Raw genomic sequence first — 20,795 nt, 5'->3', positions numbered from 1 at the left:
GAAGTTACCATGTTTGGAATGTGGAGGTGGGACGCAAAGACGTCGTAAACAGCTCTGGTAGTGGCAGCGACCTGTCAATCACAGTAGTCCCGCCCTAAAGCATTCCCTGCTTTATGGTCTGTGTGACTCTAAACGGACCATAATGTACTAAATGAACATCATGCTGTATTGAAGAAGACTTGGAACTAGAGATTGAGACCATAAACTCATGTTTATAATGTTTACTGAGGTAATAAATCAAGAGAGAAGTAGAGTCATTTTCTCATAGACTTCTATACAACCAGAGGAGTCGCCCCCCGGTGGACACTAGAGAGAATGCAGCTTTAACACACTTCAGCATCGTCTTCTCTCTGCAGAACCGGAGGTTGCCTCCTGGTAGCTATCTGCAGCAGCCAAAGTGAAGTGCAGTTGATGGGCGTCTGTCTGCCCCGCTGCTGACGACATGTGTGAGCCAGCTGAGCGCTGAAGCTCCGCCCTTCAGAACGTCGTGTGCTTGTTTATTCAAAGTTTATTAATATTGAACATGTTGCGTGTCCAAATTGCACCAAATCATTTTAAAAAAAGCACATCCTTAGCAATACACGCCAAGTGTGAGGCAGGTCAGATGAGTGCTTTGCGAGAAACAGAGATTTCAGTCTTTATAGTTGGATGAGTTGTTCTTTCCACTCTGCAGAGAACACTTTCACTTTTTAAAGATTTCTTTCACCAATTATTTCTGGTTTTTTTGCAGTCGCTTTAAAGCTGCTGTCAATGGGGCTCAGAACTTCCTGCACATGTTTCAGATTAAAAAGTCTACCAGGAAAGGGAGGGATGATGGCCTTTTAATGTAAAACAGCAGAGCAGCAGAGTGGTGGGACTGACAGGACTCTCTTGTGTATGCAGACACCAAATGTAGTTTAAACAGAACTGTGTATGCGTCCTTTGTCCATGTCTGGTCCTGGAATACATCCAGCCCTCACTCATGGCTCAGGTAGGCGCTCAGCACCATCTACAGTAGTTCCCAGATGAGAGGGAATAATGTCTGAGAGATTAAAGATGTGCACACAACAGCTGAAGGGTGATGTAATACATGTTTACGATCCACATCGACACAGAGACAATCCACCGTGGGGTTGTGCTTTGCTTTCATGCTCTTAGGGTGCAGAAACCTGCAAACAAGAAGTCCATCAATCGCTCGACAAAACAAGCAATTAGAATTGAAGAGGTTGTGATGGCTACAACACAGATGTACACCATGCTGTGATGTTTCAGTTTGACCTCTTTACCTAAGATGTCATTCAACTTCATTTCTTTTCTTTTTATAAAGTGAACCAAAAACTGGCAACAAGGAAGATGATGAGAATAAATATGAAACTTAAAAGAAATCTGGTTTGAATTGACATCAAAGACTATTACGAAGCTTGTTTGCAACATCTTATAGACCGAACTATTGGCCGATTTAAACGAGAAAATATTCCGCTCATTTGTGGATAATAAACATAATCACAGCCCTCTTGTGCTTAAACTGACGGTGTTGTTATTTACTGGCTGAGCCTATTGGTCAGTCTCGTCTGCTGCCCCGCTCTCTCCACCACGTTTAACGTTAGCACAGGGCCCTTTGGCTGGAAAGAGCTGATGTCAGGGGGTTTTCTCTCTGCCCCTTTCTCTTTTAATGGAAAGCAGTTATTCAGAGACGGGGCCAGTAAATGTCTGCTATTGCCTCAGGAAGGCACAATGGCCGCTGTATATTTCACTGAGGTTACCTCTTAATGTCTTCCCCCGCTGATGAGATGAAGGAGGGAGGGAGAGAGAGAACAAACCTGCGCTGAGAGAGAAAGAGAAGGGGGTATGAAGATGAAGATGAAAGGGGAGATGTTGAAGACAGACAGAAGCAGTGGAGGCACACAAGTGGGTTGAAATGTATAAATTAGATGTCCTCTCTGCCTCACTGGCTCAGTTTCTCGTGTGTGTGTGTGTGTGTGTGTGTGTGTGTGTGTGTGTGTGTGTGTGTGTGTGTGTGTGTGTGTGTGTGTGTGTGTGTGTGTGTGTGTGTGTGTGTGTGTGTGTGTGTGTGTGTGTGTGTGTGTGTGTGTGAGTCCAGCACAAATGTGAGTCAGACTGCAGACGTGTGTGATTCTGAGAGTTTGTGCTCGTGTTCAGGTGAGTGTGTGTCCCTCTCTTGTTCTCCCTCTTTCAAACGCAGACTTTAGTCCCTCACACACACACACACTCTGACATTTCATTAGCTAGTGTCAGTGTGTGCTCAGTCATGCGGCAACGGTCGGGACTGGCTAATACCACTAGCCTGCCATGTGACCGTCTGCCCGCCCGCCACCGTCTACCGCCGGCTTTGATATGGAAATCCAGCGCAGAAGAGCCTGGAAAGCCCTCGAAGAGGGACGGAGGGAGCAGCGAGGGCGGCACAATCCAGCATGAAAGCAAAGGGAGAAATCCAATCAAATCCTGAAGCTCGGTTTCAGGACGACAGGCCTGAAAGGGAAAGAGGTGCGGGGTGAAAGGAAAGAGGAGAAATCCGTATGAACCTCAGATCCTGCAACTCTTACCAAGTACTTTCTTTTTCTCTAAACTATGTGTATTGGCTTTTTGTTCAATTTGAATAAACACATCTGTGAGATCTCTCATTCAACAACACACAACAGAAGAGAAACTTAACAAACACAATATTAAAAACCATTTAAACACATACAAGTAACTCAATAATTATGTACATAACATATCTCTACGTATGAAATAAACATTTTGTCTCCAATGGAAACGACATGTTCTGAAGCTGGAGGACACTCCTACATACAATGAACCTCTGGTTGTATAGAAGTCTATGAGAAAATGACTCTACTTCTCTCTTGATTTATTACCTCAGTAAACATTGTAAACATGAGTTTATGGTCTCAATCTCTAGTTTCAAGTCTTCTTGAATACAGCAAGATGTTCATTTAGTACATTATGGTCCATTTAGAGTCAAACAGACCATAGAGAGGAATATGCGAGTTTGAGTTTTCTGTGTTTTTGTCTCAGAACTTAAACTCTATCACAGTGTGTTTTCACTTCATGAAAGCTGTTTTGCTGTTGTCAGTAGCACTGTAAGGGCACTGATATTTCTAGTGGTATCGTACATTTTTAAACGATATCCAGCCCTAGTGGCAGCACACCTTGGTCTGCCCAGGAGCGGTGTAAAGGTAGAAGTCAGTGTTTGTTCATATCCCGGGTTTAGGAGTCTGCGCACGTTGGATAAAGCTGTTTCTTTTCATGTATTTTGAAAAGACAGTAGTGCAAGTGTCAAAGACATTCTAAATGCCCTTGCTGGGGATTGAGGTAGCATTTTGCCCACTGGCAACTTTGGCAATTTAATATTTTAAAGTTACTGTGAGGAACTTGGTTATGAAACAGTACTGATGGCTCTATATGAGAATGAGAAACATCCGCGAGTAGTTATTCTTAATGCTTGTGATCGGTGCCACCGGGTCTGCTTCACTGCAGCCTTCCACCTGCAGTCAGGCGCTCCGGCTGGAGGAGGAGGCCTCAGCGCCCGGCGGCTGGGTCTCCTCCTCCAGGAGCAGAGCTTCTCCTCGCTGCTCCTCCAGTCCCCACTTGAAGCCAACACCGACACCACGCTGCTGGCCCATATTGCTGGGCCTGCTAAAGGGAGAAAGATGACTCTGGTGCTGTGAAACACTACCGCTTTATTCCACATGGTCCACCAAAATCAACACAAAATGAAAGTCCCTTTTAGAGGTCTCGGGCGCTTTTTGTTCCATATCAAGCAGACGGTGCTTTTCTTAAGTGTGGCGCTCTGTTGCTCAGTGTGCTCTCTGTTCGTGTGTGTCTGTGTAGGTACGATGGATGATGTACTGGATTGTGTTTGCCCTCTACACTGTGGTGGAGACCATCACCGACCTCACACTGGCATGGTGAGTTAAACACACACACACACACATGGTCATATCTAAGATGACACTTCATCGTGATCTTAACCTCTCCTCTGGTTTGTACTCTGTGTTGTGGTGACGGGAGGATTCTATCCCCGGTGGAAATGATCTTGCTGATATAAATGATGCTGATATATGTAATTCCACTGTCAACCATTGTATTAGAAAGGCCTTGTAGTAATGAGGGTGACCGATGGGAGAATATGTTTGACAGACAACAAGTGGGGCTGATGTTAGGTTTTATTTTTAAAGTAAGTTTATGTTTCCATGGAGAATGGGACCAATGTTGTGTCGAACAGTTTCCCAACAGATTAGAATATTTCCCCTAAAGGGTAACTTTGGTATTTTCCATCCTGGACCCTACTCTCCCATGTCTCTGTGTCTCAGTGACTGATGAGGACTACAGCATGTGGTCCAGTATTGAGGGAGCTGTAATGGAGTCGCTCGAGTCCTCACCATCAATGTACGTCCACTACAAGTGGTTGTGTTTAACCAAGTCTCGCTCAAGGACGAGTCTCGTTCTGAAATCTTGTGTTGCAGCCACACAGTTGAAATCAGCTGAGCATTCAGCCATGACGTTGAACATCTTTTAACATTTCTGCCTTCACGCTACGAACGACACGGCAACATTCTTCAAGTCATTTTTCTATGGAAGCCGCTGACATGAAGCTACAAACCGCTGACCCCTACAAATCAAAAGTTGAGCTACTCTCAACCTTTCCCAGCGCTCCAATGCCGCGTTGATGCGTCAACCAATTATACGTTTGTGTTTCACCCTGTTCCTTTCAGTCTAAATAAATAAATGCTGTTAGTCATGTCCCAGTGCTATGTAACAACATGTTCTCTGTAGCTTCTTTCCATAATGTTGTCAGCAGGAGGCAACCTCAGGTTCTGTCCAGTGAAGTTGATGCTAAAGTGTCTTAAACTGGCATTCTCTCTACTGACCAGCAGGGGGCGTTGTGGGAAACACCATTTGAAACCGAAACAAACATTTGTAGCACAAGCACTTGGTGGTTGACGCACCGTCCAACTAGTCTTTTGTTTGTTTGCTCATTCTGATCCTTTATTTGTATAATCTGCACCTAGGAGCTGTGCCCAAATGAAGTTCCAGCCCTTATTAATGTTGGGGTGTGTGCGTGTGTGCGTGCGTGCATCCAGGTTTCCTCTGTACTACGAGCTGAAGATAGCCTTTGTGATCTGGCTGCTGTCCCCCTACACAAGAGGAGCAAGTCTCATTTACAGGAAGTGTCTGCACCCTCTGCTGTCCTCCAGAGAGAGGGTAAGATCACCCATCCGTATGCGTATTTCCTGTCCAGACTCTTACAGTTGCACTACTTTGTACTCGATATTGTCTGCTAGAGAAGTTATTGATTGTGTCCCCTGCAGGAAATAGATGAGTACATCGTGCAGGCCAAAGAGAGGAGCTACGAGACCATGGTGAACTTTGGCAAGCAGGGACTGAGCATAGCAGCCACTGCCGCCGTCACTGCAGCTGTCAAGGCAAGTGTCCCTGGCTCTTCTCTACGTTCTCTTTGATACTTCTTTAAAGGAGCTACTTTTCCTCTCTTTTTTCATCTTTGATTTACTAAAGATGTCGCTCTGTATTTACCAACGGCCCAGCAGTTTGTAGCCTATATCTGACTCTTTGGTATTTCATCAAGTTAAGACATTTCCCATAAATACCACGGCTTCCTGTCCCCACTCCCGAGCATCTCGGCCTCTGATGAATAGCATTTTCTTAATTCTCTTTCCTGTCTGACTTTGTGAGAAACAGTGTTCTCTTCCTGTTTTTTTTATGCAGTAAAGCAATGCAGCAGACTATTTCGCTAAATTCAACCAACAGAACCTACTCACTCGGCTCGCTCTGCCACACGTCATAGAACACACACGCAGATGTACTGGGATCGGTGTGTAAATGAATGCAGGAGAGTTGCGCAACAAGCTGCAGCCAATCCTGAATAAGATCTTAACTTCAGAGTCAGTATAAATGAAGTGTGTGTGAACTGTTTCCATCAGCATCATGTGAATACCTGAGTGTGTCAGATAATCCCTACTGATCTCCTATCTAAGGCCTCAGTGCACTGAGGTAATCCCAGTCAGTGGGCATCTACTATTCAAAGTTCACAGCGGATGCTATCTAGCATAGCTTTAGCTTGATTGAGAACATGGTTAAATAAGACCGATACGATTGTGAAGTAAGGAGCATGCAATACTAGATACGCTTACATGCACTAGTATCCTGGTTTTGAGGTCTGTTGTGGTTCTGACCATACGTGGGATATGGTGTGATTCAAAACCTGACCGGCACAATGCCAGTTTAAAGGGGACATATCCTGCTCATTTTCAGGTTCATGCTTGTATTTTGGGTTTCTACTAGAACATGTTTACATGCTTTAATGTTGAAAACACTTTATTTTTCCCAGATTGTCTGAATGTACCTGGAGTCACCTTCGGTCTGAAACGCAACGTTTTAGCTCCCGTCTCTTTAAGGCCCCCATCCTGAAACAGCCCAGTCTGCTCTGATTGGCTTGCGAGAAAAACACGGTGTTGCCTTTGCAAAGGCAGTTCTCAAGGCTCTCAAGGTTCTCAAGGTTTCCATAGTTTTCAGTTCAGCTCACAAAACGGCATATTCTGCCCATTCAACCAATTTACATCCGCGGCTCAGTGTGGCAAGTAAATAAGATGCATGCTAGAATACATGCTAACTTTACATGCCACAGCTGACTTGAGCAAGGCAATGGACCCCCAACTGCTATATATATATATATATATATATATATATATATTAATTCATTAATTAATTACAGTAAAACATGTAATTTCTCCTTGCGGGATGAATAAAGTGTACCTTCTCCACTGGTTCTCAAGCTCTTCAAACATCCTCCTTTGAGAGCGTGGCCCACTGGTACTCTTTGTGTTGGACTTTAATTTAGGCCAAGTGTTCTGTGAGTCCCATCTAATAAAACCACGAAGAAGTGAATGATTTAAGGCGCATATATATTGTAACAAAGGAGATTGGGATCAGAAGGATCAATGCCAAGGGAGTGGCTCTGTGAACTAAGAGAACTGCAGTGTATGTGTCCTTCCTTATAGTGGTACCAGTGTGGGACTCGTTAGTTTTCTCTGCTAATGTTAAAGCTGCCATCAATCACTGCTTCTCTCACTCTCCAGCACTCTAATCTCATGCTGTCTCTCTCTACCACGCTCTGTTTGCTCTTTTTATTGCCTCTTCTCTGCCTGGAACATGTTCTCGTCTCTCCCCTTATATTCCTTTTATTTCTGTTGCCTCCCTTGCTCTGTGTTGGTTCTCTCTTATTCCCTCTCCCTCCATGTTTTATCATCACCGTTTTAGGTCACAGTGCTATTTCAAATCCCTTAAAAGCTTTGTGTGTTTTAAGCCGGAATTTGATAACCTTGGCTTGTACAATACAACCAGCTGCATCGCACATAAGATCCATCTGTCTGAACCTGGCCGACCGCTCAGAGAGCACTTTGAAAGATTTCAGCAGAGACTGGAGCCACGCTTTTGGTTTACAAATGCATCTCAGCCTTTTGGCATTTATTGAGTAAGAAAGTCACACACATTTCCAGCTGCTATATGCACCACCCTCTCATGTGCATACTGATGTGCATGTAGCCTGAGGCTCATCTAAATTGCATCTGTAAAGCCTCCGCAGGTGTGAAGAAGCAGACCTGTCCTGTCCTTACTGCTCCCTTCAATTACAGTATATTATATTTATGTAGCTGACGCTTTTATCCCAAGCAAATACAATAAGTGCATTCAGCACGTGGGCGCAAGAATCATGCAAGTACATCAATTGTTGCTGTTGTTGCTGTGCTCTCTGGTGTGTGAGCGATAGCGGTGTCGAGGCTCACCTCTGGTCGGGCCCCCGTGAGCCAGTACGCCCCACCCTGGACAGGTAGAGTCACAGATGAACCTAACCGGCCCTGTGCCACCCGGGTTCATAACAATTCACAAAAATAATACAACAAAATGTTAATAACATTTGACTAGCTGAGGAAATCATTATTATACGACCAACCCACGTATTCACATAAATGAAATAAATACCTTTATTCATATTTGTTTATGTTTTTTGTGCCTCTAACACTAGCCAGTGATGCTACAGTGACTTCAGGTTGACGGAGTTGTTGCTATTTATTGGACCGCGTTCTGGATGTTTCCTAGAAACGGTCCTGAGTCATTTCTGATGTTTTAATGTTGGAACCTGATTTTGTTAATCACTCGTCTGAAACGAGGCACTAAAGCTAGTCATGAATTTATGGATAGCTGATACAACTAGTCCTGTTCTTTGTTTTGAAATGATTGAAGGTCATTAAAAGGCATGTTCCTGTTGCGCCTGGTCCCGCCCTACTATTCTGTGATTGGGTGATTATTCGGTGATAGCAATGTGCAAAGAGTTTTTGGATGAAGTTGTTAAATTTGACTCATTTAGCGGCTAGCTTGTTAGCAGGCTAACTAGCTGTACCACCATGCTTAAATCTACACTGCTTTCAGAAATTGAGCTAAACCAAATAGTCCTGATCTGGGCTGACGATGTGCTTTCCTCTCAATGAGAGGGTGTGGCTAAAGGATTATGTTGTTCATTGTTACTCAGTTAGAGGCTGGCTAGTTCACTAGCTAGCGTGCTTTCATGCTACATTGGTTACAGGAAAGAGAGCTGAAAAAGTTGTCACTCATAATTCCGCATAGCATCCAAGGACGCATCGAGGTTACGAGCTCTAGCCAATCACAGCACAGTAGGGCGGGGCTAGGTGGAACGCGTATTTCTGCTGCTCCACAGCCTCGGTCTATGGAATATGTCTGGTGTAATGCTTACTATGGTGCGACCTGAGAAGCCTGTGGTGGGGAAACGGGTTTCACTTCTTCTGGGCTCCTGCTCCATCGTGTGGTTTCTATTCTGTGGTTATTATCTGGTCAGGATGATGTTGTGTGGTTCTGCCCCAGCTTGCCCACTAGCTAACCCTCTTGTGACTTTGTTTCTCTTCTTCTCTCTCTGTACTGACGTCCTCCTTTCTTCAGGGTTTGTGTGCTTCATCAGGCTACTCTGGGACATAGAACCAGTCAGTGTAAGCAGCATGGACAGACTTTTCTATTTCATACCAGCACTATTATCCCATGATGCCATGTTTCCCCATCCTTTGATCTTCTGTTCTTTTAGCAGACCTGGTTACATCTTGGTGTTTATTTCCATCTTGTTCTTAGTGTTGAAATAAATAATAAATAATTCAGCATTTGCAAACCCATTAACCTCATTGGTTAGAATCGAATTGTTCTTAATTCATATCCCGTAGTTGGAGGATTCTTTGTACCCCTGTTTAAACCTTTCATTTCATGATCACACTTGACGTGTTCTTCCTGCTTCTGATTTTCGTTCCTCCCTTGTTGCTGCTGCTCATTTTGTGAACTGTTTCCATGTCTTCATCACTGTAGAATGTTGGTTTCTTGTTAATAATATCCATAGTGATCAAAGCCTGTTATGTGCTTCAGTGGTGAGTTTGAGTGAGCTGTATTGATTTGCCTCATCAGTTCTCTGGTCAAGTCATTGGACAGATACTGATCTGCACAATGTCGTAAACTACATAATATGTCACATTAGTTCTAATGTAGAATCAGTGTAGATGACTCACAGTAACCATGATATGGTTATGAAATGAATGTTAAATGCATCTGTGTATGACCTCTGACCCCAGCATGTGTCATGCAATATTAAAACAATGGCAGCACGATGTCATTGTGTCCAGTAGTGTGGCCAATGAAGGACATTAATTAAACTGTTTTATTTAATTGTTTTATTTAATTTTATATTTTAAAGAAAATGTCTTTAGAACTAAGTCAGCAAGTCGACTGCAGTAATGTTTACAAGAAAACACCGTTTAAATAATAATTCTAAAGTCTGAAAATATGAAAATACTCCATGAGCCAAAACACAAAGGTTCAGAGCAAAACGATGAAAAGCTCAGTGCACTTTAAAAGTCTCCTGAAATGTCACATCACATACTTTTCTTCCACACATGTTGAGTTTGTTTCTGACGTCCAGATATTCAGCTGGAACCACCCGACCTCTCTCCGTCTGTAGATGTGGAGGGAGGAGCTGGTAGTCAGGGTTCAGTCAGACACTCACATCATCAGTGTGTCTGGTCCTTTGGTTCTCTGAGAGGTCTGAAGTGCTGTTTGCTGCTGATGTAGTATTGACGTGTGTGTGTGTGTGCGTGTGTGTGTCACACAGGGTCAGGGCGCCATCACAGAGAGGCTTCGTAGCCTGAGTATGCACGACCTCACTCAGATTAGCCGGCAGGACGACGGAGAAGGAAACCAGCTCTACCAGTACAGCTCCCGCTCAGCCAACCCGGCCGTCAGGAGATCTCAAAGCACAGACGCTGCCGACGGAGATGGTACGCGCACACACACACACCTACACACACCTACACAAACCTAGAGTCTGTTGGACTCTAAATGGACTAAATGAACATCATGCTGCATTGAAGAAGACTTGAAACTAGAAATTGAGACCAAAGGGGTCACCGTGCGCTTCACATAAAAGGGGATCAAATATGTGATAAGCTAAAGTGTTCTATACACAACAGAATAGTGTACATAGACGGCTCGAGAGCCGGCTCTCATGGGGCATGTTGTCTTTGGGCCTGGGTGGCCAAAGCCTGGTCAGCCATAGGCTTCATCGTAGATTTAGGAATGATCACTGGGAATGTGTATGTGGATCTAGCCAGGTAATATAACTACGTACAAACTCCAAACATCCTATATTTTAGATGAAGATGAAAAGCGTAGAACCTGATTTTCATAGTTTGCGGTAAAGCTTGCACACAATCAGGACGCATGCTCTTTCCAGCGATAGAGATGTCCAGTGAGAATACACGTGCACTTAAATCCACTCAGCAATCCTAGACATTCCTCACAACCACCACGTTTAGACATCTTCTCCAGTATTAAAAGTAATGCAGCGATTGCTGTGTGTACCACCCTGCTTCCAGTTTAAACAGCAACTGGCGGAAGCGGTACAGATTCTCTAAAAAGTGTAACCAAATAGAGGCCAACTATAGGAATAGCTGTTCGCTCACTGACTCCGTATCCATCAGCCAAAGCATGATAGGATCCGTGGGAGTAGTTTATGCTAAATAGTAACAAGAATAAGAAGACATATGTGCTATCAACAAATGTACGTTACATTACTCCCTTTTGTATTTGTTTGATAAGATGACATGGGAGAAACTGTGGGAAAAAGCTTAAAAAAATGAGAAACCCAAGTAATTCAGGAGGAACACCACTGATTATAGAGGATTGCCGGAGTCAAGACTGTAACACAGGGATTTGATATCAGCCTAACCTCGGGAAAGGTTTCTTTGTCCATAATTCGGTTTGGAAAAATAGTGCAAATACAGACAATTTTAGGCGAAACACCCCGAATATTTTCCTAACTTAAGACACACAGACTATGCTATCAATATCACTGGGTTGTGTCAATTAGCCACATCAGCTGGATATTTTTGCTTTTATGTTTATCGCTTTGTCTTTGTAGTCTTCCTTCCCTTCTGGCCTCTCTTCTTTTTTTGTGTGTGTGTGTGTGTGTGTGTGTGTGTGTGTGTGTGTGTGTGTGTGTGTGTGTGTGTGTGTGTGTGTGTGTGTGTGTGTGTGTGTGTGTGTGTGTGTGTGTGTGTGTGTGTGTGTGTGTGTGTGTGTGAGATGACTTTCCAGCAGACAGATGAGATGAGGTTGAGTGGGATGCTGGTGGAATGTCAAACACACACACTCTCTCTGTGTTCCTTCTGTCTGTCTATCTCTGCAACACACACACAGCCAGTGAGGCGTGGAGAGGGAGAGAGTAGGGGGATGGGGGTGGAGGAGACAACTGAGATGAATGTATAGGAGGAGAGTGAAGATGTAAGGGATGGATGGAGAGGGAGTGAATGGGAAGAAGAAGAGGTGGATGGACGGAGGGAAGCGAGGGCTGGTGGACAGCATTAGCATACTGAGAGAGGGAAAGACTGGATTACGTATTCAGCTCAGCCATCCGGCAGAGATGAAGGGAGGAAGAGATGTTCTTACCCTCCAACTGCTCTCTTTCACTGCTGTGGAGGCTATCACACACCCTCTGGTGGTCATGTTGGAGGTCCTCAGCTCTCAGGCGACAATGGTTTTCTCCAGATTAATGTTTTGTTAAACATAAGACTCAAAGGATAACTCTATTGATATTCCATATTTATCTTACTGTCAACAGATCCCACCAATGAATGTATCCACTTACATGTGTTGTGTGTGCGTCAAAGCCTAAAATATCTTCGTGCTTTGTGTCATAGAGCTCCATTGTTCTCCAGAAACTACTAAAAATACATCAGTGAGCCCCACTGATGACATGCTCCGTCATTACCATGAACACACACTGTAGTTTATTTTCACTCCGTCCCACACACACCGTCCTGCTGCCACTAATACTCACTAGAGCACCAAGTGGGGTCAATCCGCCGCTGAAAATAGTCCCCAACAAATGCAGTTTCTTGCTGTTTGGATGGATTTGTTCTTGTTGAATATTGGCCCTCTCTCAGATGAACCTGCTGCCCTTGGTATGCACAAAGAACATGGCACCGACGTATTGCATTGTCCACTAACATGTTTCTGGAGCAATCCCTTTTCTCAAAAGTATTTTTGGGGAATATTTTGACTTAATCAGAGAATACAGCAGAGCGACGCCAGAGGTGACAACATGAAACAGGTGTCCAGAGGTGACAACATGAAACAGGTGTCCAGAGGTGACAACATGAAACAGGTGTCCAGAGGTGACAACATGAAACAGGTGTCCAGAGGTGACAACATGAAACAGGTGTCCAGAGGTGACAACATGAAACAGGTGTCCAGAGGTGACAACATGAAACGGGTGTCCAGAGGTGACAACATGAAATTGGTGTCCAGAGGTGACAGCATGAAACAGGTCCAGAGGTGACAACATGAAACAGGAGTCCAGAGGTGACAACATGAAACAGGTGTCCAGAGGTGACAACATGAAACAGGTGTCCAGAGGTGACAGCATGAAACAGGTGTCCAGAGGTGACAGCATGAAACAGGAGTCGAGAGGTGACAACATGAAACAGGTGTCCAGAGGTGACAACATGAAATTGGTGTCCAGAGGTGACAGCATGAAACAGGTGTCCAGAGGTGACAACATGAAACGGGAGTCCAGAGGTGACAACATGAAACGGGTGTCCAGAGGTGACAACATGAAATTGGTGTCCAGAGGTGACAGCATGAAACAGGAGTCCAGAGGTGACAACATGAAACTGGTGTCCAGAGGTGACAGCATGAAACAGGAGTCCAGAGGTGACAGCATGAAACGGGTGTCCAGAGGTGACAGCATGAAACGGGAGTCCAGAGGTGACAACATGAAACTGGTGTCCAGAGGTGACAACATGAAACTGGTGTCCAGAGGTGACAACATGAAACTGGTGTCCAGAGGTGACAACATGAAACGGGAGTCCAGAGGTGACAGCATGAAACGGGTGTCCAGAGGTGACAGCATGAAACTGGTGTCCAGAGGAGTCCAGAGGAGGGATGCTGCAGTTACATGGTGACCGTGGGGGATGTAAGACGCCGGCTTACATCCCCCACGGTCACAATGATTTTTCATTCTTAACAGCGGATCACTAATTGATCAAAGTGATCAATCTGCTTTATTTTGTTTCATTAACATTGTGACCAGCAGTTTGCTTTCGATGCTATAAATAAACCCTATAATTCATGTTTATGTCGAGGGCGCGGTAAATACCTTGGCCACAAGAGGATATCAAACAACATTAAGACAGAGAAAGAACCTGGATCAGTACCTTCTTCTTAGGAGTGGGTTTGATGAGGTGGATTGGGTTGTTCTATATCATCCAGACGTTCAGGAGAGTAGAGATGGAGTCATTGCACTGGCATGTATAACTGAGTATCATCTGCGTGACGAGGTCAAGAGATTTTGTGTTCAAATATTGCAAAGTGGAAAAAGCTGCTGCTACTCGATAAATGATCAGTGCAAAATATTTAGTACGCAATGTCAAACTTCTTGATCTTCTTCAGTTTAGCTGTGTTCTGTTATTTGAGGTAACAGACGATGAAAGCAGACTCGGATATAGAACGATTGAGGTCTGTGAGCTTCAGAGTCTAAGAAGAAGAAAACACTCTTGTGTCCAACGATACATCAGGTGTAGAGTTCACAGGTGTAGAGTTCACAGGTGGATTCTGACGTGTGTTTTTGGAGCGTGCCATGAGAAGTGTGTTTTAGAATGAAGATAAAGCTCAACAGCAGGTTGAGACAATGTGAATACACCAGAACAAGAAAACACAAGGCTGTGCCTTTTTTCTTCTTCTGGTGAAACGGAAAGAATCCAACATTGTGGTTGGACAGACTGCTCCGGGTCTCTGCTGTTGGCTGAGTGCTGCTTAATAAAGCCCTGAGCTCTGGACATGACAGCAAATTGGAGAGTTCGACACAGAATAGACTCGCGATTTGCTGGAATGACTTGAATTTGTTCTCTGCAGTCCAGACAGAGAATGTAGATTCCACCCTGGAACATGACTGTGGAACATGTCGTTCCTGTGTTTCCTCAGTGTGCTGGGAGACGTTGGACCGTATGGGTCTGAGACGAGCCGTAGTCACAGCTGCGGAGATGAGCCCTGTGCACAAGTAGCAGGACTGGAATCTTTAATCAATAGACCTAAAAAACGAGGCTCTCGCGTGTTTGTGATGTATTCTGATTCCCATTCGACCATCACAGACAGTATTCAGTATTCAGAGGGCATTTTTGATCCTGTGTTGGAATGTGAGATCTCGTGTGAAGATAGCCTCCGTCTCATCCCGCCCCGCTTCCTCTGGGGAAGGGAAACGTTGCTTCCAGCTCTGGAGAGTGGGAGGTTTTCTCTAATTGACTCCAGATGTGACAACAGCAGCAGCAGCGGGAGCTAGAACCAGAACAAATGGAAAACACGTCGCTGTTCAAACACTAGCTCGGCTTTAGAAAACACTGATGGACACCAATACTGCCGGGGCAGAGGGCGACCAGGTGGTAATACTTTAGGTAACAATGTTGTCCCTCGTGCAGGAAACCATACAAGAATACATTTCCTCTATTCTACAAGTGGTCCACAACAATCTTACCAAGATAAGAAACAGTCCACAAACTGTCCATCGCAAGGAAACAAGTTTGAAATGTAATGAACAGAGTAATTCTAACAATTAGATTATCAAATAAATGAAATACCATTGGTCCATTGATCCCTTTCTGACTATAAAGAAACCTTCTGAACGGCTGCCATACTGCTGCCATCACGTGTTTCACGTCTTTGTTTCACTTCGTCTATCAGAACCTGTTAGTGTTTTTTCACGGCATCGCTCCAATTCTCGCGCAGGTGCCAGAGTGTGTGCACACGGCACAACACATAGCATTTAGCGTTAGCTATGCTAATAAGAGACAATCTGCCACACAGCTCTGTGATCAGGTGATCACTCTGCACACCTGGTGAGAGCACGCTATGCTGGAGAGCGTGTGCTGCTGCAGGACTTCACTTCTGTTTCTTTTTTAATCTGAACTGAAGATGCAGTAAAATGAATTGGGCTGTTTATGGATTTCTCCAGAAATGGTCTTGATATATGTAGCTGTGGCACATTAGTGAACATTTGCATGAGGGCTAATAATAGGTTTGGTTTCTGGAAAGAAGGCAGCCAAACATGTAAACGTGACATTGTGATGTTAAAGCAGGCAGTTTGTTCTGAATGAAACTAACTTCTAATGAAGCTAAGTTCGATCAACATTAGATCAGAAACCGCTCTTGTTTGAGGAATCTGTAGTGACTATCCTCCAATCCTGCTGCTAAAGTGTGTTCTCCTCGTGAACCCGCTCTAGCTGTTGTGTTTCTATGAGGAGAAGCACACAGGGAGGCAGCGGTGGCTCTGCTGGCTGTCTGCTGCCCTCTGCTGGACTTGCTGCCTCCCTTCTCCTCTCTACACAGGCCTGTAACCACAGTGTGGAACCAGCCATCAAGTTCAGCAAATGTACTTTCATTGTCACTATTTTATTTCGAGGTCAGAGTGTGCACTACTGTCATGCTTTCTTTCTGTCATTCCATCTGTAATTTAACAATTTTTCATTTTCTTTTTCTGTCTTTGTGCCACGTTCTAATGTCCTCTTTCTGCACTCGGGCAGCGAGGTAGACTTGATACTGTCAATGCTATTATAATGACAGCCTCAGCGCTTCTTTCTGATGATATTATGAGAAAAAAAGACAAATAATGAAGAAAAGAATCAACATTGCTTATTATTGTTGAATGTAAACAAATAGTCTTTTTTGAGCAGCGATACAAAAAGCTCCAAAATCCTTAAAGTCCAGTCACAGCTACACAATGAGCTGAGCCATTAGCTTTCATTGACAGCCTGCTCTCCTGACATCACTCACGTTACCTGCAGTGGACCAGGATGGACGGCTGCTCCCCACACAGTAGAAACTGATCATTTGTGCAGATTGATATTCAGCTTCAGCTTCAGTTTAGTGTCTGCGTGTGTGTGTGTGTGTGTGTGTCAGAGTAAAGCATGACTTGATACGCTAAAATTGTACCGATAGCTGAACCGTTAACTCCGGACCTCGATACTCCGGGTTTTACTCATTTAGAAGGGGGCTTCGGGGGGGCATCCCTACCCTCCATTCAAGTCTCAAAGAAAAACCCTGCATCCCTGATAGTGAGCCCTTTATTATCTCCACCAATCACACTCCCAGGTCAAGGTCCAGGAGCAGGGACATGGAACAGAACCGTTGCTTCAACCTGTACGTTTGTGAGACGTGTTCATCCTTACAGGTTCAGTTATTCACACATGGCGTCTGAAACACTGAGTCTGTGTTTCAGTGAGTGCTGATGTGTGTGTGTGTGTGTTTTTCAGACTATTATGACCCGGAGGAGAGGACTGACGAAGAGGCCGAGGCGATCTTCTCTGAAGACGAGGCCGTCACTCAGAAAGGACTGAGACGATCGCAGAGTGTCAAGATCACACGATCCAGAGTCCGCAGAGACGTAAGTGTTCCGGTCCACACGGCTGGAGGCTGTGTGTTCAGATAAACACAGGACACGAGTACAACAAGAGGGTTGTTTTACATACGGTATATATAATGGAACATAAACTCAGGTGTACGGACACGTTCATAACTGTGTTATTTTGTCTCCAGGCTCGTTACGGATCCCTGAAGATTAAAAGCAAGAAGAGACCAGCGCTGAGCTCTGTGAACTACGGAGTGTGAAGAGAATACAGCAGACACACACACACACACACACACACACACACACTCACACCTTGCAGACCAGCGTGCTGATTGGTGGATGGTATTCCAGCTCTTCTCAGTCTGACTTCTCACTCTGCTGAGCTCTGTTATCTCTCTGATGATGAGCTTCTGACATATTTATTACTTAATTCATCCAAAACTGGTGATGCCACCAGAACCTACTCTCTGGGAGCTTTAGATGTTTTTCTTTGGGTTTGATGGCGTACCTTCCTGCATGGACTAGTATGTATGTCATTTGTTGTTCGTTAGAATTGTAGTCGTGACGTGATATGCGTGCAGTCTTTTAGATTGTTGAGGCTTTTTGTTTCATTTCGTGCAAGCTTTGTGTTCTTACTTTCTAATAAGTCATTGTTTTATGAAGAGTTCATGAACACTCTAACTAATCACTCTAATTAAACATTCTTTAATGGCTTAAAGAATAGTTCAATCATTTAACTTTGGGGATCCTTTGGGCTTGTCCAAAGGTTGCTTTGTAGCTCTTTTATTTGTCAGTGAGACCCAAACAGAATAACATTTACACCTGTTGATTATTATATCTTGTCATTTACATTTTGGCCACTTGGGGGCAGCACAACAAGCTGAAATGACCCTTTTTTATAAAGTTGTTGCGGCGAACGTGTTGGCAAACAGTTGCTTATTTCACGTCCTGCAGACACCAAATATGTCCAATACTGAACCTCCTTTAAGCTCACAGGAATTCACAAGAAAATAAAGTACAGCCTTGTTCAGTTCAGTACACTCTGGGGTTGCTGCTACAGCCTCACCAGGTCCAACAGTGACCTCCGGTGGCTGGGGATGTCACGGAAACTGACACTTAGGTACCAAGACCATGCCAAAATTTCGGAAAACGTGACTGTACCTTTTTTTTTTTTTTCAGTACCGCAGGCGCCATTAGCTCGAGGCTAACAGCGGACGCAGTAAACTCACTATCGACACACCCTATTTTCTCCCTGATAACACTACGTGAACAACAAATCCATCTTGGTACCAACAGGAAGAGAGCTAGCTAACGTTAGCGGTTAGCAGCAGTCCTGCAGAGTTAACTGCTTTCAAGCTCTACTCAGTAAAAATTAGTATTTGGCGAATATCGTGGTGTTAAAATGTGATCTTGTAAGATGTGTTTTTTGGAGAGAAACTTGATTAAACCCAGTTGTTTGACGGAGATGTCTGCTCAGCAATATGAAACCGATATCAGAGAGGGAATTATGAGCTTTAACATCCTATCACTAGCTCCAAGTGTTTATTTTTTACCATGGTATCAAATTGGGTACCGAGAATCTCACACAGAATTTCACTGGTATTGGTATCGACTGCCACATTGCGTCAATGCTAACGGTGGCTAATGTTAGCAAGCTGCAGGGCTCTGGGTTTGAACTGCCACCCTCGGCTGTGCGGAGTGATCTTCTTTCATTGGGCCCACAGCTGCACCACCTTCTACTGCAGACAACGTTAGCCACTAGCTGCTGAGCAAAGTTTATATTGGACTTTATATCGCTTTCTTCTTTACTGAAAACATGATGAAGAGATTTTTAAAAACCTCACAATCCAAAAGTAGTTTAGATGAATGGCTCATGAGCTATAGTTTCTGCTTCAAACCCCTTTATATGGAGGACTCTATTAAACGTTGCTTCTGCTGCCTTGCATGTATTTTATCTACGAGGAGCTTATTCCTAGTTAGTGTAGAAGTCCATTAACTTCTGTATGTGCCAGAGACCTTTACTGTGAGACACATGCAACATTCCCCTTCCCGGGGGAGGGGAGGCTCTGACATGAACTTTAGGAGGCGGATGAATCCGACACTGGACCACCAGCAGATGAACACTATCCTCGATGCTGTCAGAGGAGGAGGAACCAAAGGGAAGAGAGAACCAAATGAATGGAACACAGTGACTACCAAGTTTCTCTGTGCAGACTCGCAGCCTTTATAAAGGCCCAGAACTCCCGCTCACTATTAACGGCCGTTTCCTGTTTCCTTCCTTTTTACGCCTCTATTTTTATGGCTGTGTCCCGATCACACGCCTGGTTGTAAATTTCTTGCTGTGTTTTTTTTTTTTTTGTATCAGTGAAGATTAGTTTTAGCTATTTAAATTGTATTTTTTTTGTGTGTGTGTGTGTGTGTGTGTTACGTTTGAATCAAAATTAGTCTTTTATGTTAACCACCTGTTTTTGCACATTTACCTCCCAAATCTTTAGTTTTGTTATCAATGCTGTTGCTTGTCATCTCATGATTTATTGTACTTTGATCACTCTAGATGATGGATGCTAATAGTAACGGCGCTCTCGTGACATTTAGAAGTGTGGCTCGTTTTTGTCTGCTGTAAATGACTTCCTGACGTAGCAGTACTCTTGGAGACCTTGAAGCCGATACAGAAGAGTAACAAGTTCAAGGAAAAAGTGCTTCCATGAGTTTGAAGCTCTCCAACATCTACAGGAAATTTTGAAGCCACGTGTTGATCGCAAATTATAATTTCTGCACAGCTGAGGGGTTAAGTGCAACATATCTGACCGTACACACACTGCACGTGTAGTAATATAAATCGAATGAATAAATCATATAAACGTGTCCGTGGCTGCTTTACATATTGTTGTACCATGCTGGCATGGTAGGAATGGGTTAATAACTGAGTATACATAGTACATATCTTTAGACAGCACATCATCAAACCATGACATGGTCTGAGATCCTGAAGCAGAGGTTTCACCCATAACAAGCCAAACTTCCTCATGTCACGATGCCCTTTAATGCTCATAACTGAATATTGATACCGAAGCTTCACGTACTCACCCGGAACATGTGTGGCTGGATGTTTTTTTATTATCCGTGTGGGTAAAATGTCTGGTGTGTGGACTGTAAATGCAATACAATGAAAAAAAAAACATTTTTGTTCTGTTTTGTCTGTTCCTATCATTTATTTCAGTTATTTAAAGGATAATCTATACATATCTTTTTACACATGATATTCTCATTATTTTGGTTGTTGCTCAAAAAATCTATTAATTCATTTATATAGCGCTTTTCAAAACAGTTAGTGCTTTACAGTAAATAAACAAAAATGCATGATAGTACACAGCATGAAAATATACACTTTATGCTGTATTTCCTTCCTTTTATTTGCCGGTTTGTACTGTTTTTTTTAAAATCGGCTTTGTTCTTAAAGCTCTGTGTGCTTTTACCTGCCGCCCTCTTCTCTGCATTAGGATCCACGCTTCTGACCTCACACTGGTGATGACGTAATAAAAATACCAAAAAAGTATGCTGCAGCAATGGCATTAATGATATCCCATGGTATATATCATAAAAGTGTCGTAATAAACATTTCATAATATTGTATGCCATTAAATTTCATAAAAAATATTGTCGAGTATGCCATCAAATGTAAAAAAAAAAGTTTAGAAAATTGAAACAAATTTCATAAAAATATCACAGGATAGTAGGACATGACTGAAAAAGATATTAAAATATCACAGTATAGTAGGCCATCAGACTCAAAAAGATATAAAAATATCATAGTATAGTAGGCCATAAGACT

At 43.6% G+C, this 20,795-nt stretch overlaps 1 protein-coding gene across 1 annotated transcript in view; it reads left to right on the top strand.

The window, feature by feature from the left end:
- reep3b (receptor accessory protein 3b) overlaps positions 1 to 20,144 on the top strand; it is a 38,561-nt gene extending 18,417 nt beyond the window's left edge. Inside the window, exons 3-8 of the mRNA XM_076092926.1 lie at positions 3,832 to 3,908; positions 5,085 to 5,205; positions 5,313 to 5,426; positions 10,178 to 10,343; positions 16,869 to 16,999; positions 17,152 to 20,144. Of these exons, the coding sequence (XP_075949041.1) occupies positions 3,832 to 3,908; positions 5,085 to 5,205; positions 5,313 to 5,426; positions 10,178 to 10,343; positions 16,869 to 16,999; positions 17,152 to 17,223 (681 nt within the window). The 3' untranslated portion in view covers positions 17,224 to 20,144. The remainder of the gene's footprint in view (positions 1 to 3,831; positions 3,909 to 5,084; positions 5,206 to 5,312; positions 5,427 to 10,177; positions 10,344 to 16,868; positions 17,000 to 17,151) is intronic.
- Positions 20,145 to 20,795: the final 651 nt, after the last annotated feature.

This window comes from Anarhichas minor, unplaced genomic scaffold (assembly GCF_050575085.1).
Source record: "Anarhichas minor isolate MPS153535 unplaced genomic scaffold, ASM5057508v1 ptg000017l, whole genome shotgun sequence".
Classification (NCBI taxonomy): Eukaryota; Metazoa; Chordata; class Actinopteri; order Perciformes; family Anarhichadidae; genus Anarhichas; species Anarhichas minor.
Note: the sequence above shows the minus strand (reverse complement) of the source record. Positions and strands in the feature narration are given on the sequence as shown.